Consider the following 21,565-nt stretch of genomic DNA (forward strand, 5'->3'; position numbering starts at 1 on the left):
TGCTTCTGCCGAAATATCGTAGAATATACTATTGATGAAGATGTGGACACGTACATATATTGTTCTTTTCCAAGACTGAAAACAAGACAAAGGTTACATCCCTACTAAGGCTAACCCTTTTAAGAGATAAAAGAAGAAGACGCGACTAATGTCTTCGGAGACAAAAGGTTACACATCTCTAATGTCTGCGGAGAGTGATGAAAGGAGTGGAGCTGAGATGAGCTGCGATGGGTGATGAAAGTTCATCATCAACTTGGTGCTTCTGTGTCACTTTTGAGATGGGCGTAGTAAATTGCATCTTGTTTTCTATGGGCGTTAGTGGAAGTGGACTCGCTTGTGTAAGACTTCGAAGTTGAGATGAGCTCTTCCCCGGTCTCAGAGTAGCCAGGTAAGCGTGTCCGTTACAGAAAGGCAGACTCGTGGCTTCAACTGTTGATTCTTTCTCCTTTGCCACTTGAGCTCCACATGGTCCCTTCAAAATATTACACGGCGTTTAGAACCAGCATATAACAAACAGATAAATGAAAAGCGTTTTGAACTTGTTGGGTTTATTACCCCGAGCTTGAGAAACGTGAAAGCTTGGTTATCAGACCCAAGGTAGATCTCAATAAGCTTCCTCAAGTCAGCCAGTGTTGCGTCCTTCGTAACTCTTAGTGTTGTTATGAGCTGCTTCCGAGGGTTATCAGCAGTAGTTGCTTCCCACTTAACGTAGATATCTATCTGTCCGTTGTTACCTTCATCAACTGAGATATTGTTTTCCTTTGCCTCTTCTACTGCTAGAGCTTCGGCCTTATTCGTCGTCACAGGAAGCAACTGATCATTCTCTTGTCCAGTGTGTTGTGACATCTCTCTCTGATTGCCACAAAGGGTGAATATGTTTTGAATTCTCATCTTTCTAGACATTGCTGATTCTTTGTCATCTGTAATGTTGAAGCTATTCTCTTCACCATCCATACCTCCAAAGTTCAAACTAGGCACAGGTGTTGTTGTTATCGAGCAGATGCTTTTATCCTCGATTATCACTTTCTCCTCATCTTCTTCGACCTCTTCTTCTTCAAAGACAGTGCTCAGGCATACACGGTCAGGGTACATTTGATTGCAAGACATACTTTCAGAAGGCTTTGGTTGCAAGACATCAGACAAATTGCTACTGATAGTGTTGCTTGGTTGGTATGAAACAGCAGACTGACCCCAGACTTGCTTGACTGGTTCTGGATCACCCATGTCAAGATCCATTGACTTCACCATATCATCATCGGAGTAAAGACCCCTGAGTCTCTTGGCAAACCCACTAGTTTCATCCATTGACTTCACAGCATCTCCTCCATCCCTTGAGCGCCTGAACTCAAGCTCAATTTCCTCCAACCTTCTTCTCATCATCTCCAGTTCCTCTTGCTGCTGCACTATCCTTTCTTCCATCCTCCTTCTCTCCATCTCAACAAACTCCTCCGCCATTCTTCTGCATTCCTCAAGTTTCTTCTCAAGTTCTGCTTTCAGAAGCTGCGTTCTCTCGTTTACTTTCTCCTTGATCGCCTCTTCATTGGGAGCACATGCTTCCTTCTGTATTAAAAGAGATCGCAAAGCAGCAACTTCCTCTTCCTTCTTCTTCAGCTGCTTCTGTGCATCGTTCCTTTCTTTCTCTTGCTGTTTCTTCTCAGACTGGAGTTTGGAGATAAACTCATCCATCGCTGCTATTCTTGTTCCCAAAATCACAGCAGAAGAAGAAGACTCATCGCCACCATTCTTATCCTTGTTGGGAGTATGTGACCCACGAACTATGCACTTTGCTTTTGCCCCATACTCCAGAGTGCAGAGAGTCTTGTGCATTTCCTTTGGATCCGGGCTCGCACATAGAATCATTAGAATCTTTGACTTGTCATCTTCAAAAGAGTCCTGCATCAAGAAAACAGAAACAAGACTAAATATCTTTAAACACATTCCAGAGTATGCATACAGCAATAGAACAAGAAATTCAAAATTCACCTGAAGCAGCATAGTGAGCTTGCTGTCTCTAAAGGGCACGTGGGAGTCTCCATTTGCTATAGATTCCACAACTCGCTTCAGTGCAATATTCCCCTGGTTGATCTTAGCAGTCTATATATTAAATAAAGAGTACAGAGTCAGTCACTTTCAAAACTTATATCAGAATCAGAATATATTGAGAGAGAGGGTAGAGAGTAAGCAAACATTACTTGCATCTTTGCTTCAAATCCAGTCTGCCCAGCTTGGTCTATATTCTCAGAACCAGCCATGTCAACAAGCATCAACCTTCCCCCAACAGTAGGCACATCAAGTATGATCTACACACATATAAACAATCACTTATATATAAGTTGTTAACAAACAGAAACGTAATCTATGTTTCAATCATTAAAACAAACCATGCAGTGACTCCGGGAACTTCTCTCATTGCAAAGCGTGCTTTTAACAATTCTCCGTTTCTCCACTTTGACAATCTCTTTAGAGATCTTTCCCGCTTCTGTCCCTGAAATAAAGGTTGCGTTTTTGGCCTTCTTCCCCATTACTTCAAGCCTGACCTGTCAAAAACAACAAAGCCCAAGACTTTAACACAAAGATCTTAAGGTACATGTTCAGTTTCACACAAAGAAAGGTAACCTTAGTGCTTCCTCCTTTGGGCCAACCAATCCCTAAGTTGTTGCTACTATTAGTGGAAAGAAGATCATAAATCTCCTCGTTATAAACCTCAAGAACAGAGACTTGAACAAAGGTAACAACACCATCTTGATCCGAATCTCCGAGGATATCCCTCAAAGAACGGTACACAATCCCAGGCTCCTTCCCACACCCAAACATGGTATGGCTCTTCCCAGCACCGGTGGGTCCATACATCATGATTGTGCATTTATTACCAACCCTCACGCCTTTAATCCTCTCCTCTATAAACTTCTTGTAAAACGACTCGATTCCTTCTTCCTCCGAGAAAGACACTCCGTCGAGGGTGAAGTCTCTGTACCCGACCTCGGCTCTGACCCGGACCGTTTGGTTGTCCGGGTTGACCTGCAAGATCGAAGCTGGTTTCTCCTTCCGGTCTGGGTAGTCTCGGATCCGGCCGACGACTTCGACTGGATGCTCCGGTGGTGGGAGATGATGGTCTTTCGAGGAGTCTGGGTTTGGGGTTTTCGGGTGGAAATTGAGTCGTTGCTTTGTTTGTGGAGTTCTGATTAAGGTGAATTGCGTTTGATTCGATCTCGCGGAGGACGGCGTCGGAGCCATGTTAGAAAAAAAATTCAAGATTGAGAGAGAGAGAGAGAGAAAGTGAAATGGGGATTTAGGGTTTGAGATTCTCGAGGTTTGAAGTTTGAACTAAAGAAACATAACCGTTGTGACTTTAACGGCTAGTTTTTGGTCACGTGCCAGCGAAAGTATTTTATTCATATTCGGCTCTTTGAAAGAAAGAAGTGAGATAATGGGCTTATAGTTGGTTAGATTACTGGGCTTTAATATTAATAGAGGCCCAATGTATGTTTGACAAGGCATTAGGGTTTCACGAGGTTCTCTCTTATAAACTTTGTTCTTTTAGATTTTTTGTTTTTTTTTTTTTGGCAGCGGAGGACGGCGACGGCAGGAGCTTTCACCGAAGAGCGAAAATGGTGAGGAGACTCTCTTCTCTTCTTCCCTGTTGAGTTTCTCATAGTTTAGGAGGATACTTGGTGTTTTGTAGAGCTCTTGTTTGATCCCTGAGACACTTAGAGAAAGAGTTGAAACCATTGTTAATAGATCTGTTGTTTGATTTTTTTTTCTTTTCCTTGGTCGGTTTGTTTCTGATTCTGCCTCTACATTCGTGAATTAGAGTTTATTCCGTAGTTTAGAAAATGGTTAAATCACCAAAAAATTGTAAGAGGAGACTATCAGTCTTGACGAATTGAGTAGTCTAATCGTATATTAGCAACCATTTCTTTATGATATTTTGTTATTGATTGCTATTTAAAGTATGTTCTGATGATTATTGTGACTAGCAAGACATAATTAACAAGCATACACTTTGGTTTTTAATATTTGAATAGGGATCAGTCTTGAATTTTTGAATAGTGATCTTATGATTCCTATCAATATGTTGAAAACCGTTTTCTTTACGGAACTTAACTCAAAGTTGCTGTTGTTGTATGGTGAATTGGTAGGTGAACATTCCCAAGACAAAGAAGACTTACTGCAAGAACAAGGAATGCAAGAAGCATACATTGCACAAGGTCACCCAGTACAAGAAGGGTAAAGACAGTCTTGCTGCCCAAGGTAAACGTCGTTATGACCGCAAACAATCCGGTTACGGTGGTCAGACGAAGCCCGTCTTCCACAAGAAGGTAACCAAAACACTTATCGTTGATAATCAGATTTGAGTCGACTTCTAATAAGTGTCTTCCATCTGAGAACCAGTTTTGAGATTCTCATTTAAGACTTTGTGAAATGTCTCAGATTTCGTACATGCTCATCATTTTGTACTTTTTTGGAACAGGCCAAGACAACCAAGAAGATTGTCTTGAGGCTCCAGTGCCAAACATGCAAGCATTTCTCTCAACACTCGATTAAGGTAATGGGACATTTCTTTTTATTTTTTGTTTACACTCTTTTGAGTATTGAGATGTGTTTCTTACATTTGTGTGGGTTTTTGCAGAGGTGCAAGCACTTTGAGATTGGTGGAGACAAGAAGGGAAAAGGAACATCTCTCTTTTAAGTTATTTCCTCTTATCTACTTTCTTTTTCTTGTTACTGTCTTGCTTCGATACTTGAATACATTTTGAATCTTCCAGAAATGCCTATGGTGTTCAATTTAGATGACATTGTCGTATGAAATATCTTTTAGTTTCGTGAACCTTTCTTTCTACACGCGTTTGATGTTTAAATTTTCACGACATCATATTACAAACCAAACCCATCTAATTAGAGATTTACTCTTGTACCGATTTTGCAAGTTAGACTCATTTTTGCCGCAAAAATTTAGAATGATATGCACCCTGTTGATTTGCCAGAAGAAACGTCAACTGAACTTCTTGTATATTCGTACTTCGTAGACTTGCCTGGGTAGTCTACGGATTTGAAGTTTCTTAAAAACATAATTTCACTAAAACTGATGAACATTAATGATTGGCGTTAATAAAAACCAAATCTCATTAGCATCCGGCAAGTTTTCAGCTAACTGCAACCAACCTATCACAAGCACGAGATACCGGGTATCTGGTGGGACTTTGGTATCATTGATATTCACTCCTGGAATAGCATTTTCAACAGAAGAGAATATTAGTAAAAGATTTAACTTACTTATATATCCAAAAGATTTTCCTTGAACAACTTAGTTGGAGACGAAGGTAGTACTTCACAATGTTTACGGGGATGGCAAACAAAAGCAGAGAAGGGAGAGCAAGAGAATGATGTTAGCTCGAATACGAATTTCAACAAAATAACGAGCTTGCGAGACATTCTTTCGTTGGTTCTGAACCACTCGCCAGATGGAGCGAGCACTTGTGGAAGCTTATAGAAGTTTTGTGTTGAATGCTTATTTAGTTTCAACAGTTAATAGTGTGGCTTGCTCAAAGGGTCCAATACTAACTCAGTATCAGGCTCGATATGGCTTCTGGAATATGTTCGCACTAATAAATCCTATTTTCTGATCATTGTGATTCCTAATTTGGCGTTTATTAGCTTGCGTGATTGTTCTATCTAAGCCGCCTTTCTTGGGCCACTGCCACGATTAAGCTCATAGCCTCTTATTGTCTTTTGAAGTTGTTCATTGGTTTATCTGAACATATAAACATTAAAACTGATCTGTATTCATCGAGTTACCTGAAACACTCAAGTCTGTATTCTATTCTATGATGACATTTTTGATGATATTAAGATCGAAAGTGATGAAGGAAATCTAAAACATTTTCTTATAGTTTCTTCCAACATAATCCAAAACTTTTCGACTCACAAGACGGGTCAGACACCCCCCGTCATCGAGTCATATACGTATCCTCCATCTATTCAAATACGCTTATTGACAACAATGTATCACGTACATTCGATTATCTTGATGCACAAAATAGTATCAACCTATTACTTCTTTTTTTTTCTGTATCACGCGGGTTGATGGTATCATCTATTACTTCTTGTTTACTGATGAATCAAATCTCTTTTACTTATATTTTTGAAATTCATTCACGCCGAACAATTTTGAGTGGCGCTAAGAAATTTTATTTAATAAAAAGTCGCGCGAAAAGATGTCGTGGTCTGGAAAATTATTAATTTTAATTGGTTGATAGGACTATTAGTACATCACACGGATAGGTCAAACGGGCGATAGGAGTGTTTTAATTGGTTGATAAATGGAATCACGCGGATTGATGATATCATGAAATCGTAGCCGTCGATAGTGCTTTAATCCAACGGACAAAAAAATATATTTTCCTCCGGAATAAATTTCTTTCTTATAAAAGCAACACATCTTCGGCGGTAACTCTTCACACACCAACCTTCGCATCATCAATTCCCATTTTCTAGATTGTTCGTATTTAATTTCGAAATGGCTCGTACCAAGCAGACCGCAAGGAAATCCACCGGAGGCAAAGCCCCAAGAAAGCAGCTCGCAACGAAAGCAGCCAGGAAATCCGCTCCGGCCACCGGCGGAGTGAAGAAGCCACACAGATTCCGTCCAGGAACGGTGGCATTGAGGGAGATCAGGAAGTACCAGAAGAGCACCGAGCTTCTGATCCGTAAGCTTCCTTTCCAGCGTCTGGTTCGTGAGATCGCTCAGGATTTCAAGACGGATCTAAGGTTCCAGAGCAGCGCCGTCGCGGCTCTACAGGAAGCAGCCGAGGCTTACCTCGTTGGGTTGTTTGAAGACACTAATCTTTGCGCGATTCATGCGAAGAGAGTCACTATCATGCCTAAGGATATCCAGCTCGCTAGGAGAATCCGTGGTGAAAGAGCTTGAAAGAGTCTCGGCTTTAACTTTCATGTGTTAGTTAACGCGTTTGTTTCTACGTTGGTTATGCCTAGCCTTTGTTAAAAGAGAGTCCTGAAGGTGTTCGACGAAATATCCCAACGAGTGTATCTCTTGTTTAATAAAAGCTTATTTGACTATTTCTATGCTTGTTAGATGACACAGCCATTTCTCCTCTATGTAATCTTACAAACATTGGTTCAGATATACAATTTGTAAACAAACTAGATATTAAATTACTTAGGCTTAGTCAAAGTCATCATTTAACATGTCTAACAAGACACGCAATGCATTCGGCTTGGAGAACCGAGTCTTTGTTCCTTGTTCTTGTTGTTGGTGATGAGAAGTTGGCACTGAAACTGCTGATGAATTGTCTTCTACTAGCTGTGGAATTTGATCTTCTTCTATCCAGTCCTGAAACAGCTGTAGAGGACGCAAACCACCGTGACTGCCTAGCCGCTGCAGCAATTAATTGTGTATTAGACATCCCTAGAATCATAACACTGCAGTTATAGCGTCTCTCCCAGGGGATTCTAATTCCCTTTTGTTTTCTCATAAACAAGGTAACTTCTAACCATTCTGATTCCCTTTTGGTATTTATAAGCTTGCAGGTTGTTCTAATTGGAGCTGTTGAATAGCAAAAAATTTCTCTTAGGCCCATGGGGAAACCTGGAAACACTACTTGTAGTCTGAACGTATTGAGTTCAGGTGGTGGTGTATTCTGTGTGACGTAAGAACAGCAACAAACTAGTGTGTGTGAGTAGACAAATTGCTCCGTTCTCTTAATTGACCCAGACGGTTTACGTTGAGTTCGATTTTAAGGTATTACAAAATCGGTTAAGAGGTTTTCTTCTTGATTAGGTTTGGAATTGGATCACCAGTAAACCGGCATCGGCTTGGACTCTAGTAATAACGCGGGAAAAAGAAAAGAAAACAAAAGGCTATAATTGGTTTAACTAAACCGGATCGCCGACATTTAGTAAGATTTTCCTTTTTTTTTTTGGAACAACAGAATCGAAATAAGATTTTTCGTATTTTATTACCGTTTACGTAGAATCCAATCCATCACTAATTTGTTGACTTATATATATACTGAGAGAGAGAGATCAGAGTCCATCGATCACTTTGCTTTGTCCACACGCTAAACAAAACAAAACAAAAAAAAATCACTCTCGCAAAGATCTCTCTCGAGAAGAATGGTGAAAGGTGGTACAAAGAGGAAGGCAACGATGGAGAGGATCACGAAACGCGAATCTGCGGCAACGACTTTCACGAAACGAAGCTACGGTCTCCATAGCAAAGTCTCGCAGCTCTGTCTTCTCACCGACGCACAGATCGCCGTGTTGGCAACACCTCCTTCTTCCCACTCCAACGTCAGCTTCTTCTCCTTCGGCCACTCTTCGGTTGACTCCATCGTTACCGCTTTTCTCACGGGAGAGAGACCTGCTGTCCGAGAAGAAATAGAGGATCACGAGGACCTTGGGATTTGTCTCGCTAGAAAAGAGTTAGGGTTGCCTCAGTGGTGGGATGACGATGCTCTTCTCAAATCTAAGAATCCCCAAGAACTGTCCCTTGCCATCAACTCCATGTCTAGGTTGTTGACTAAAATCAATGAGTTGCGTGCTGAAGACGCAGAGGAAGAGCCTCCTCTGAAGAAACAGAAGAAGAAGAAGAACGAGGAGACAATGAAGAAAACAGAACCCACGGTGGAACAAACCCTAGTTCTCCCGTCCGGTTCCAGTGACAGAACCCTAGATTACAACAACAACAACAATGACTCGTTGGAGGAGATTGATTTTGATCAACTAATTGATCTGGATTTAGATTTAGATTTTGATTTCGAGTCTATGAATTCTTCTGACAACAACGACGAGACCATGAAGATGACAGAGCCCTTGGATCAACCGCTCCTTCTCCCATACGATATTTGTGCCAGTCCAGACAACAACAACACCTATTCAACTGGAGAGATGAGCTTAGATTACGGGATTGATAAGCAGCTTCAGGAGACTACTATTGCAATGAGCTCGGTGGCTTGTGATGATGGTGTCTCTGCTTTGAATGAAGATGACATCAACTTCTCTGATTATCTCACTCAGTTTCTGCAGTCTTGAAGATAACAACAGTATATGGTTTATTAGTTAACTTCTCTGTAACTTGTTTGTCTTGGTTACTTTTTAACGTGTTTCACACTGATGTATGTAACAAATGAAGGGTCTTGTTTGATCTCTCATCAATTTTCCATATCGGTATGGAATTGATTAGACTCAAACCGCTCACCTTCAGTTTTCGGATTAATGGTAGACTTTGTGTTCTGTGTTATATTTTTTGCAGTGCATACGTCATTCCAGTCCACAATTATTTTCTAACAGCTTAGTAGTATCTTTAGAGTCAAACTCGGAACATCTAATCAAACAAACACAAATTTTAAATCTAAACGCCAACCAAACGAAAGAAAAAAGTCAGAACTCATAAGTAAAGAAAGCTCCTACTACAATAACAAAATTTGTAGCTTTTCTTTATAAAAGTCAAAGTCCATAGTGATCTCCTGTTTTTTTGACAGAGCAACAGCAAGTGATGATGATAGTGATCCGTTTTCCAGTTTGTGATTGTGTCTGGTCCATGATAGACTAAATTGTGAAGTTGGCGTGGCTTGGCAGCATTTATGTATTTGTCTCATTTTGATTGGTTAAGAAAAACAAAACAAATAAAAATCATCATATAACTAAAATAATATTTTTGAGAGCTTTGGATAAAAAAAGAGAAAAAATACCAATTTATTTAGTGATCTGCAGGAGAAAATGGAAAGAGAGCAAAAACATGCTGAGGGCCAATGAAATTAATCTTTTTTTTTGTTTTCTTTCTTTTGTTACCTATAAATATATTCATTTAATTTGTTTCTTTCACTTTTAAATCAAATACTATATTTCATCTCAAAAATAAATTTAATATATTTTCCAGGTTTTCCTTTATTAGTAATTTATTTTAAAAGAGTTTTATTTATTTTATAAATACGTTTATAAAAATTTATGCATATGTAGATTACTTTTTTATAAATACATTAATAGAAACTTATGCATATGTATAATAAATAATTATACATGTTATTTTTATATAAACTAAGAATATATGCTCATACAGTACTAAAGAATTATATAATAATTAGTTAAGGAAACATATTTTATTGTTTATTTTTATTACGGATAATAACTAACATAAATAAAATAATATTCAATTTATGGTTGAGGAAAATGACATGAAAAACCAAAATTAGATACAATTTTTTTATGACTAACATTAAAGAAACTATTGAAAATACATGGTCAAACAAAAATATTTATATCAATTTTATTTTAAAATTTTCAACATTCAGTCAAATATGATGATTTAGTAAATTAGTTTGATCAAAACATTTTGATGGATTCTCAACAACTCTTTTTATTGGAATTTTGTTTGGAAATCATCAAAACAATTCCTTACAAATACTTTATGTTACGAATTCGTCAGGATTTGTTTTTTAAAATTAACCAAAATAAATTATTATTTTTTGTAATTTTAAAAATAAATTTGTAATTTTTGTTAAGAATTACCAAAATATAATTCAACTTTTATAATTTCTTTAATAAAAATATTAAAAGTTTTAAATGTAAAAATAACACAATATAATAATTTAAATCCTTAACAAAAAAATAAATGTGAATTTAAAAAAGAGTTGTAACAACGACAATGAGATTACATAATTTTTTAAAGATTTCAAATTTATCTGGTGAAGATTTTGATCATACAATGACATACAGAGATGAGCAAACAAAAATGATCCATATTATTTATATATTTTCAATTTCATTGTATGTTATAAAATATTTACTTTTTATATAATGTTTAAATTTTCTTTGTATTTTTAAAGTAAATTGTTTAATTATAAGAAATTGTATTTTTATATTGGATCAACTTACAAATTTAATTTTTAACAATTGATCAATTAGGCTAATTTCGATAAATTAGTTTACCTAGTTTGATCCGTATTTTCTGATTGATTTGTATTTTTGTTTGATCTCCGTACCATTGGTGTATTTACCATTGAGATAAAACCGAGGGATGAAAAATTCAACATAAGCACAACCACTGCCGGCTCTACAGGTATGCCAATTATGCCTTTTTGTACAGAATCCTACTCTTTTTCAGTTTTTCTTTATATTTTAAAAGTCTTAAAGTTCCGTTTTCTTTTTCTTAAAAAGGTCCACAGTTTACAAATTAATAAACATAGACTCATATATGGTATAAAAAATTGATAATGCACAAGATCCAACTATATTTTAAGTTGGGCCTGAGTAGAACTAGACGTTTAGAAGTATCAAATAATAATATTGGAAAACTAAGTAGGAGGAAAGAGTAGAACAGAAAACTGTATACAGAAAACTGTATATTAACAAACTGCAAATCGAAAAAAATATTTCTTTTATATATGTAGAGACAGAAACATATATTAATATTTATCTGATAAATACATACTACGTTACATGTTACATATGGTAATCACCAAAAAGAGATTCTCACTTGCACGTAAAATGGAGATAGAGAAACACGAAGAGTAAGACAAGAGGAAACACCAAGATAAGTGGAGGAGATGGTGGAGCCACTGGTCCCATCATTAGCGGAACGAACAACAATATTATCGCAACGACCACAATCGCCATAATCGAACCCATTCCGATTCCATATTCATTCGCCATTTTTTGTCTTCTTGTCTTCTGATTCGGTATGTTGTGAACTTTTTGTGTCAGTGAGTTGTCTGTTGGACGGACTATTTATAAAGATATTCAGACATCGACTAACACTTGTGTCGTTCGACCAAAAACGAGACACAATGTTTCGCGTATCGTTGCACACGTTAGAAATAACCACCACAAGCCTCAAAATGCTGCGTTTTTGTCTTTGTTGTTTGTTGCCGCCACGCGTTTATTTAAAAACGCAGCCGGCTGAAAGAAATAAACCCGGCGCTGGAGAGGGTTCATCTTCTGGTAAAAAAATCCTTGAGGTCTGTTACTCTACTTTGACCTCTTGTAAAATTCCAAATCCCATTCTCTAGAAATTCCAACTTAGCTGAAATTCTCAGAGCGGATGAAGACCTCGAGGAAATTGATGAGGAGGAGAAAAGGGATGAGATGGAGGATGAATGCATGTATGATGTATCAACTCAATGACATTGGATCAAAAACTTATACTGGCGGATGTTTGTATTAGATGGCGAGGCAGTTATGCTCGCTCATGATGGCTTATGTTAGTATTAATTACGATATTGCTAACTGTGAGGTACTCAACGCTTTAACTTTGTTTATGAAACACATGCTCTGCCTGAATAGTTTATAAGAATATATGCTTGATCTAACTTGAACAATGCTGCTGTGGAACATTGATATTAAACTCTCACGTTGGCTACAACAGCATACACAATTCTTAAGTTACAACATAGATGATGCTTAAACTTTTTTTTCTTGATTTAGATTGGTTTTCATCTTAAACATGCAAAAATACTTTATTACTAAAACTGTAGTTTCTGGCTTACATATTGTATGCAATACTCTAGGCCAGAGAATGAATGTAATTCCATATCCATCTGGCTTTGTATTGGGTGACTGTAAATTTAGTGCATTCTTATCTTTTACATCAATGACCTGAATTTTTTTCTTCTTCTTTTCTCAGGTAAAATTTGTGCACCATCGTTCATATGGTATCTCTCCAAATACTTGGAGAGGCAGGCGATATGTTGTAGCTGCATCTGCTGGGAATACGCTAGAGTATGGATTTTGTTCATGAAAGACATACATGCGCTCCACATAGAGGACAGATTTTCGAGAGGTTCAAGGACTGCTCTTACTCCTTCATACAATAACACAACCTGTGGTCAGGCACTTTGGCTTGTTCTTTGTTACAAGAAGCTCAACAATGGTGGTACATACCATGCAGTCTTCTTATAGCGTCACCCACCAGTTTCCAAAGCATAGTCAAGGTTTTTGACGTACGAGACTGGAGGTGCAGTCTCGTACGTCAGGTACGGTTTTCCTCCTTGGAGTCTTGGAGGTTTACGGCCTCCCTTCCGATGGCCTTGAGTGCTTCGGAGTGTTCAGTTCCTCGTCGGCAGGCCTTACGGTTAGCGATTGACCTAGCGCGTACTAGGGTTGCAAGCCTTGGCGTGTGGAGTCTTGCAGTGTTTGCAGTCCGGTATGGTCGTCTATGGCTGTCCCGGGGCAGTATTGTCAACCTCCCTCTCATCCGTCTTCCCTGCCCGGTGTCCCGGTTCCCAGATCTTCTTTGAAGCTGCCGGCTTGCTTCTTTGAAGTGTGCTCTTGTATTTATGTGTTTGGATTCATCTTCTGTCGCAGGTTAATCACTTGACGTTAGTGAAGAAATTGGTCTCTGGTTCTCAGAGTCAACTTAAGGTGAGCTAGCTGTGGTCTCGTGTAGTCTACGGTCCTCAGTTTCCCTCGGCGACTCCTGTTTGCTGACATTCACATCCCAGTGTCGACATTGGTCCTTTGTCAATCTAGACAGTGCTTTGTTAGTTTCTTCTTCGAGGTCTCAAGAGAGTTTGGTGACCGGATCAAGCAGCCCCTCGAGTTCGTCTTCTTGCATCTCCAGCGTGTTGGTCAGGTCGTCTACCCTCACTCTTGGTGTTTCTATATTTTCGTTATGTATTTATCGGATATCGAGCTTGAATGTCCCGGGCGAGTTCCTAGTTAATTCGTTGGAGCTGAGTTTCTTGAACCCCTGAGGTGCGGAGTGTGGTTTGGTGGGGATGTGATAGAACAAAAATCGGGAAGGATCACTTTAGCTGGGTGTTGGATATGATCCGAGAAGGCAATTGTCACTTCTGGAACTGAGATGGATTAAAAGGATCGTCAAGAGATGCGGAATGGCTCTTGATATACCCACGATCTAAGGCTAACCACCTAAGAACGAATGTAGTGTGTTGGCTAACCACCAAACGACACACAAAGATGATTGGCTGACCACCAAATCAACAAGCCGGTTCAAACCGATGAACTAGCTAAAGAACTCTCTCTCTCACTCAGAGAAGAAACGAAATAAACTCAAAAACATAGACTGATTTTATTCATGGCAGAGTTTATATATTTATAGTACAATGAGTCAAAGAAAGACTTAAGAGTTTTGTAGAAAACTAGAAACTTAGAAAACATAAACAAAGACTAAGACTTTTGACTAGAAATAAGTGTGTTGTTGAATGGCTCTTGGATGATCACGACTTTGACTCTTTTTGTTGATATTTCTTGATGCAAATGGGCAGGAGACCATCAGCCAAGGCCTGGTCGAATTTGGTGTAAAACCGACCCAAATTGAATTTGTTATGAATTTTTCCTTGGGCTGAAAAGGTCCATTTCGCCCAGCAACTAAACCAGCTCCATCTTCAGTGTCACTTAGCTCATTCAGCTCCAAGCTAGTGTCACTTAGCTCACTCAACTCATCCAGCTCATATATGTAAGTGTCACTTTGATTCAGCTCGACCAGCTCGCCCAAATAAGTGTCACTTCGTCCAGCTCGTCCAAATTTAGCTTCTGGCTCGACTATGGTGGCTTCATCCGATGGGGAAACCTTGGTTGGGTCGAGTTGTGCACCATCCTGGCCCGGGTCTACGATCCAGGGCACATCATTCCCTCTCTCTTCAAAAAGATTTGTCCTCAAATCTGTAATATTAAAAGGAAAAGGGTTATAAGCAAAAGAATCATAATCTGAACATTGCTCACCTTGAGTTTGGTCTGGTTTTTGAATGGAAGAAGATCTTTCTTGGTTTGCTTGATGACCAAGAATTTTTTCTTCATCTAGCCCCTCCATTGGGTCATATGTGAAGTCATCGAAAATTGGCAATGGATCTTCCTTTTCTGGTTCGGTTTCAACGTTCTCATTCTCCAAAGTCACCAACGGTCTTTGCTTTTGACACTTGTTAGCATAATGACCGATCCTATGGCATTTGAAGCACCTGGTAGAATGAGCTTTGCTTGTGGGTTTCACAGCTTTGCTTTTATTAGAAGACAACACATTAGTTTTCAAATCAGAATTTGAAAGAGAAGAAAAATTACTTTGCTGTTTTGGTGCAGAAGAAGTGTTGTTGTTTCCCTTCTTTTTGAGTTGCCGGACAACATGAATCGCCTTATGCAACATCTTTTCCAAGCTGGCATAAGTCTGAAGCTCGTTCTGATCAGGCACATCACAGTTGCTTCTCTTGGCTTTGGTGAAGGGACGATCACCACTTCTGACCCACTTCTCATCATCGTACCTGTTTTGTCTCTTCTTTTGTTTCTGCCCAAAGTCAAACCCATTAGAAGCAAACTGTTTCTTATCAAAAATCAATTGCTCCTTTTCAAAAACAGTTTTAAAAGGAAAGTAGACGTCTTGTTGTGGTTTTGATTTCTTGAGAAGTCCAAACATCCTGAAAACACTTAACAAAGTTAGCAAATAAAAATCCTCACACTCTCAAAGTGTTTAGCTCACGATTTTTAGGTGATCACTCAGAGTTCTTTCCACTGGTTCAAAGGATGATAGGCAGTCAAAATTCAGCAATCAAAACCCAAAACAAACTTTTGTGGGAAAAAGAAAAGAGAAAGAAAGATGAAGAGATTTTTGAAATGGATCCGCCTTAACTGTCCTAAGGCTGGGTTTCTCTTCAGCCAGCAGGGTTTCTCTTCCACCACTCCCCCTGGATTTCTCTTCAGAAGGTGATTCAAGCCAAAACTTTTTTTTTTTCTTTTTTATCGATTTTTTTTATTTTTTTTTTATAATAGGCGATCACAAGGGAGTAAAGGAACAGCCCGGATCCAAGAAATAAGAAAAGAAAAACGTGGAGAGATGAGAAGATGAAAGATGAAAGAAAACAAACCAGCCAAAGTGGCTCTGATACCACTTGATAGAACCAAAATCGGGAAGGATCACTTTAGCTGGGTGTTGGATATGATCCGAGAAGGCAAACAGCACTTCTGGAACTGAGATGGATTGAAAGGATCGTCAAGAGATGCGGAATGGCTCTTGATATACCACGATCTAAGGCTAACCACCTAAGAACAAATGTAGTGTGTTGGTTAACCACCAAACGACACACAAAGATGATTGGCTGACCACCAAATCAACAAGCCGGTTCAAACCGATGAACTAGCTAAAGAACTCTCTCTCTCACTCAGAGAAGAAACGAAATAAACTCAAAAACATAGACTGATTTTATTCATGGCAGAGTTTATATATTTATAGTACAATGAGTCAAAGAAAGACTTAAGAGTTTTGTAGAAAACTAGAAACTTAGAAAACATAAACAAAGACTAAGACTTTTGACTAGAAATAAGTGTGTTGTTGAATGGCTCTTGGATGATCACGACTTTGACTCTTTTTGTTGATATTTCTTGATGCAAATGGGCAGGAGACCATCAGCAAAGGCCTGGTCGAATTTGGTGTAAAACCGACCCAAATTGAATTTGTTATGAATTTTTCCTTGGGCTGAAAAGGTCCATTTCGCCCAGCAACTAAACCAGCTCCATCTTCAGTGTCACTTAGCTCATTCAGCTCCAAGCTAGTGTCACTTAGCTCACTCAACTCATCCAGCTCATATATGTAAGTGTCACTTTGATTCAGCTCGACCAGCTCGCCCAAATAAGTGTCACTTCGTCCAGCTCGTCCAAATTTAGCTTCTGGCTCGACTATGGTGGCTTCATCCGATGGGGAAACCTTGGTTGGGTCGAGTTGTGCACCATCCTGGCCCGGGTCTACGATCCAGGGCACATCAGGATGTACCTGTTCTGACTTGAGTTTTGGGGGTGGAAATGGATTGGTTAGGGATGGCGGTAAACCCTGATAGTGTAATCCTCTTTCATTTCCCGGACTCAGGTCAGTCAGGTGGTTGATATAAGCTCAGGTGAGACTCTAATCTGTGTGTCGGCGCTGTTTGGAGAAGGAACTAGAGATACAGTGGTCGACTTGATTTCGGTTAAGTCGGCATCGTTGGCCGCGTTTCTCTGGCAAGGACATGTGACCGGGCACGGTACATTGAGCCGAGAATCTTTCCCTCCCATTGTGTTTCTGGTTTACTTTTCCTTGGTCTTATAGATAAGCCTAATCTATTTTGGAGTTTCATTGTTTCTCTTTCGGTTAGCCGGAAGCCTGTTCCGGTATTTCCTTGTGGGTTAGTTTTTATTATAAATATAATTGTCGGAAAAAAAAAGAATCAATCCAATTTGATGGCATCAGAGCATTTGTAGCCATACTTTAGTTTTCATTCTAAAATAAAGTTTGTATTCAAAAAAAAAAAAAGAGACTGGAGGTGCAGAATCCTATGGCAGCTTTAGATTATTCTAGCCTTTTACAATTTAGGAACCGAAGACAACTTGTCATAGCAGAAACAAAAGCAATATCTTTATGGGATGTCAAATTCTCTTCACCCTGAAGCACAGCCCATCAGTTCCACTTCAGGGCCAAAAAACATCATTTTCCCAGATCTTGCCTCTTTTTTATTTTCCTCACTTTTTTTCTTACATATTGGATTATCTGTGAACATATAGGAAGTTAGAACAAGTAGATACTTTTAACATCTCTTTCATTTGACTTAAATAGTTTGTCTTCACCTGAAATGCAGAGTAAGTTCCATGGACGGTGAAGGCAACGATGAAGTTTTTTGCATTAGTGATTCAGTTAACCCATCTGGCATCGGAGCTAAAATTCCTAAGCTCGGCGTTAATGAACAATGTGTATCATCTCGAAGAGACACAGAATTTCTGGGATGTACCAATCTGAAATCCTCATCTGCTAAGAAACAAACAACATCTGATTCTTCTCAAGTACAGCAATTCTCCTTATGGAAGCAGCGTCTTGTACAGTCTACCTGAATCAAACACTCACTGGCACCATTCTGCAATAAAACCCAACTCTGGTGAAATTCAAACTTTGTCATGACTACTTCTGGTATGGGACTTTTTATGTTTGATACTGCTAAAGAAGAGACCTTGCAACAGCCAAAAAAAAAAATTTGGTATGTGCCCAATTCTCCTTATGCTGTGTTAAAGACAAAAAAATCTACAAAACTACGGCTCTTCTGAATTCTCTTGTTATTTGCTTTCTTCTTATTGGATTTGAGTTTGTACATATATGTTGTGGTGTTTTGGTTAATGCGGGAAATCGGCTATTTCAATCCCTAACAATGTTCAATTCATACCGACTTATATGTTCAATTCATACCGACTTATATGGCTGTGTCAAAACATACCTGAACTTATATGGTCTTGCCAAAACATATCCGACTTATAATTTTTTAGCGAAATCATACTCCAGTCGCCACATCAACTGCCACATCATCCACTTTTGTTCAATCCGTGTCTAGGCGACTGTCTCTGCAAAAATGGAGATAGCAGCAGCAGCGACTGCAACGAGCTTCACAACACGTCAGAGATAATCCCGTCTTCAACACGTAACCTTCGATCTAAAGTGAGATGTTTGTCATCTTCGTCTCTCAGAGCTTCTCTCTCGAATGGCTAGCGACTTCTGGGGCTCCAAGCTTTGTTCGGAATCGCTTAATCCGTTAAATCTGCTCAATTCTAAGCCCAAGCGCGGAGTTTTCACTATGGTAATGCGTACGTTTCATATCGTTTCTCGATTACGAAGGCCTATGCTGTTAGGATTTCCGAATTCGAGGCCTTGCATTCACGAAACTCTTCAGCAAATGATGAAAACAGAGACGCCATTGAAGACAAACACACTGGCACCTGTGGCTGATTTTGTCACTGTACATGTAGTTCTCATTGCAATAGCTTTTTTTTTTTTAAATCTTCAGTAGGGTTGTTCTGATTGTATTTTTTAGTTTCATATATGCACGTAATGCAGTAAAGTAATAAATATAATAACAGAAGCTGATCAAGCACACATAGATGGTAAAGATTACTATAAGTTCCATTACTGACATATCATTGATTACATCATCATATCTGATACGAGACTACCATAATCTTTAATCGAGGTTTTAGTGAACCATGTGACAGTGTTTATGTACTTACTAATATAAATTAGGTGAAAGAGTAAAACTTAATCATAGAATTGATGAAAACTAAAACAGAAGATACACTAAAATAGAATAAATAATTAAAATTCTGATATAAAAGTACCATAAGATTTTTCTCCAGCCACTAGCTACCATCATTTCTACGTCCAACTTTTTTTTTTGCTAACCGAGTATTCTGGTCCCACCGAGATGGTCCAGACTAGAGACCGAAGTGAGCATGGACGCTGCCAGGGCGTCACCATGTGGCTCACCGTGTAACGGTCTTCGGTCTCGGATGCTGCAGCCCATATGTAAATTCCGCAGTGGCCAAGGCTCGAACCCAGGGGCGGGCACTCCACGTGGAGCTCCTATACCACTAGACCAAAGCAACTTGGTTTCTACGTCCAACTTTGTAAACAATATCATATTTTTCATTGTTTTAGATAAATATATGTTGTCACATATGAAAACTACAACTAAAATAGTTAGTGAAGGTTAGGAGAAGCACAACAAAAAGATAAACATTCAAGATTCAAGGAAACTACTACCATAATTTTCAAGGGTCTCACCTATCTTGAGCAACAATAGACTCTAAAATATATCCATTTCAAAAAATAAAAACCTTATAATACACACAAGCACCAAACTAAAGAAATAACTAACACCGTTTATAAACTATCACTGAGGGTTAAGAGCATGACACAAAACAGAACATTCAAGATTCAAAGAAACTACTGTCACTATCTGAGGAGACTATCACCTACGTTGATCTACAAGAGACTTCAAGATACAACGATTTCATAAAATAAGAGATCTTATAATACGTACAAGCACCAAACTGAAGATAATAGAGATGAGAAACACTGTAAACACAGATGTAATGTTCCAATATTTTTTTTGAAAAAAGTATCCACCTGTTCATCAATGAATATTTTAGCAATCAGTTTCTAGAATCTCACAAAGATGCTAAAACACTGAGAGAAATGTTGCCAATACACCTTAATAGAACATTTTCAACTATAAATGGAGCTGAGATCTTCGTTTCCAATTTATTTACTTTTACGTGTATACCACTTAACTTAGTTTGTCAATTTTCTTCTGTAATAGTATCAATTTATAAGAGAAAAAGGTCAAGAAAGCATATACCTGAACAAATCCTCGGCCAACAATAGTATCAGGTATGTGCTTTAAACCAATGAAACTATTCCTTACTTTTATGTCTTTTATCTCTTTTTTTTTTTGTAATTCCCTAAATGTATAACTCAATGACAAACAAAATTGAAAAATATATACCTATGATACAAAGGCTTACTACTTCCATCTCGCTCTCTGTTTCCCCTGTTTTCGATTTTACAGAGCAAACCAGATTGATTGATTGCTTGTGTTGAGAGAAGAAGAAGAAGATGGGGACATGAAGGATTGAGTTAAAGAAGATCGAGAATATGAACAGACTTCAAGTCAGTTTCACCAACAGACGTAACGTGTTGATGAAGAAGGCTAACGATCTTTCGATTCTCTGCGACGCTGAGAGTCGCTCTTATCGTCTTCTCCAACACCGGACCATTTTTAAAGCACAACGATTCTTTTCATTTTGAGATTTTGGATAAAGATCAACTTTCTCGGTTTCTTGTGTCCAAAGAAAACAGAGCCGATTATAAATCTTAGGGTTTTGTGTGTTTAAGGACTCGAGAAGATTTAAGATCAGTAGTAGAGTCGATTATGAGCATAGCACACTAGAGATTCAAGGAAACTACGACCACAATTTTGAAGAGTCTCTCACCAACGTTGGTTTACAATTACAAGAGACTCCAACATACATCTATTTCATGAAAAATAAGAGACATTTTTTTGAGTAAAAATAAGAGACATTATAATATACACACAAGCACCGATCTAACTAAAATTAATAAATATTTTTCTAAGCAACATAAAGACTACTAACGGTGATCACTGAAGGTTAGGATGAGCAGAAAGCATAAACATTCAAGGAAACAACTTTCACGAGTCTCACCTATGTTGATCAACAATACTCAAATATATCCATTTCGTAAACGAGAGACCTTATAATACATGCTAGCACCAAATAACACCGTATAAGATTAAGAGCATAACACAAAACAGAAACATTCATAATTAAAAAAAAACTACTACAACAACTTGCTAGAGTCTCTCGCCTACGGTGATCTATCAGAGACTCCAAGACAAACTGATTTTCACAAAATAAGAGACTTCATAATACACACAAGCACCAAACTACAGAGATTCTAACACTGTTAATAATGAGCAAGGAGGTTTGGGAGCATGACACAAAACAGAAACATTGAAAGTACCACCACAATCTGCAGGAGTCTAACACCTACATTGATCTACAAGAGACTCCAAGAAACATCCATTTCAAAAAATAAAAAAACCTTATAATACATTCAAGCACCAAACTAAAGAAATGGAGATTACAAAACAGTAAAACACTGTAAACGCACAATATACTATTCTAATAGTAAAAAGAATCTACTTGTTCACCAATGGATATGTTAGCAATAAGTTTCTAGAACCTCAAGGATGCTAGATCAATGAGAGAAATGTTGTCAAGACAGCTTTAT

The 21,565-nt window shown here is 38.4% G+C and overlaps 5 protein-coding genes across 5 annotated transcripts; 3 read left to right on the plus strand and 2 right to left on the minus strand.

The window, feature by feature from the left end:
- Nucleotides 1–6: 6 nt before the first annotated feature.
- LOC106445745 (kinesin-like protein KIN-10A) lies at nucleotides 7–3,326 on the minus strand. The gene is made up of 6 exons (XM_013887369.3): nucleotides 2,617–3,326; nucleotides 2,382–2,537; nucleotides 2,193–2,300; nucleotides 1,984–2,094; nucleotides 556–1,893; nucleotides 7–472 (listed from the first exon to the last, which is right to left on the minus strand). The coding sequence occupies exons 1-6, from the start codon at nucleotides 3,232–3,234 to the stop codon at nucleotides 179–181; spliced, it is 2,625 nt and encodes an 874-aa protein (XP_013742823.2). The 5' UTR covers nucleotides 3,235–3,326; the 3' UTR covers nucleotides 7–178.
- A 134-nt stretch (nucleotides 3,327–3,460) lies between these two features.
- LOC106445747 (60S ribosomal protein L36a) lies at nucleotides 3,461–4,828 on the plus strand. Its single transcript, XM_013887371.3, has 4 exons — nucleotides 3,461–3,611; nucleotides 4,140–4,319; nucleotides 4,472–4,546; nucleotides 4,631–4,828. The coding sequence occupies exons 1-4, from the start codon at nucleotides 3,483–3,485 to the stop codon at nucleotides 4,688–4,690; spliced, it is 444 nt and encodes a 147-aa protein (XP_013742825.2). The 5' UTR covers nucleotides 3,461–3,482; the 3' UTR covers nucleotides 4,691–4,828.
- Nucleotides 4,829–6,442: 1,614 nt separating this feature from the next.
- Nucleotides 6,443–7,077, plus strand: LOC106390759 (histone H3.2). Its single transcript, XM_013831289.3, has one exon. It carries the CDS (start codon nucleotides 6,518–6,520, stop codon nucleotides 6,926–6,928), a length of 411 nt encoding a protein of 136 aa, XP_013686743.2. The 5' UTR covers nucleotides 6,443–6,517; the 3' UTR covers nucleotides 6,929–7,077.
- Nucleotides 7,078–8,118: 1,041 nt separating this feature from the next.
- LOC106448101 (agamous-like MADS-box protein AGL97) lies at nucleotides 8,119–9,261 on the plus strand. The gene has a single exon (XM_022704000.2). The coding sequence runs from the start codon at nucleotides 8,134–8,136 to the stop codon at nucleotides 9,049–9,051; it is 918 nt and encodes a 305-aa protein (XP_022559721.2). The 5' UTR covers nucleotides 8,119–8,133; the 3' UTR covers nucleotides 9,052–9,261.
- A 2,111-nt stretch (nucleotides 9,262–11,372) lies between these two features.
- Nucleotides 11,373–13,684, minus strand: LOC106448102. Its single transcript, XM_048778052.1, has one exon. The coding sequence runs from the start codon at nucleotides 11,668–11,670 to the stop codon at nucleotides 11,491–11,493; it is 180 nt and encodes a 59-aa protein (XP_048634009.1). The 5' UTR covers nucleotides 11,671–13,684; the 3' UTR covers nucleotides 11,373–11,490.
- Nucleotides 13,685–21,565: the final 7,881 nt, after the last annotated feature.

This window comes from Brassica napus, chromosome A4 (genome assembly GCF_020379485.1).
Source record: "Brassica napus cultivar Da-Ae chromosome A4, Da-Ae, whole genome shotgun sequence".
NCBI classification, from domain to species: Eukaryota; Viridiplantae; Streptophyta; class Magnoliopsida; order Brassicales; family Brassicaceae; genus Brassica; species Brassica napus.

What these genes read in the sequence shown, in the direction of transcription:
- LOC106448101 (XM_022704000.2), top strand. Translation starts at nt 8,134, where the DNA reads ATGGTGAAAGGTGGTACAAAGAGGAAGGCAACGATGGAGAGGATCACG.
- LOC106445747 (XM_013887371.3), top strand. Translation starts at nt 3,483, where the DNA reads ATGTTTGACAAGGCATTAGGGTTTCACGAGGTTCTCTCTTATAAACTT. An exon ending in AGCCCGTCTTCCACAAGAAG is followed by an intron (nt 4,320 to 4,471) that starts GTAACCAAAACA and finishes TTTTTGGAACAG; the next exon opens with GCCAAGACAACCAAGAAGAT. An exon ending in TCTCTCAACACTCGATTAAG is followed by an intron (nt 4,547 to 4,630) that starts GTAATGGGACAT and finishes GGGTTTTTGCAG; the next exon opens with AGGTGCAAGCACTTTGAGAT.
- LOC106448102 (XM_048778052.1), bottom strand. Translation starts at nt 11,670, where the DNA reads ATGGCGAATGAATATGGAATCGGAATGGGTTCGATTATGGCGATTGTG.
- LOC106445745 (XM_013887369.3), bottom strand. Translation starts at nt 3,234, where the DNA reads ATGGCTCCGACGCCGTCCTCCGCGAGATCGAATCAAACGCAATTCACC. An exon ending in GTTCCCGGAGTCACTGCATG is followed by an intron (nt 2,301 to 2,381) that starts GTTTGTTTTAAT and finishes ATATGTGTGTAG; the next exon opens with ATCATACTTGATGTGCCTAC. An exon ending in TCACGTTTCTCAAGCTCGGG is followed by an intron (nt 473 to 555) that starts GTAATAAACCCA and finishes AATATTTTGAAG; the next exon opens with GGACCATGTGGAGCTCAAGT.
- LOC106390759 (XM_013831289.3), top strand. Translation starts at nt 6,518, where the DNA reads ATGGCTCGTACCAAGCAGACCGCAAGGAAATCCACCGGAGGCAAAGCC.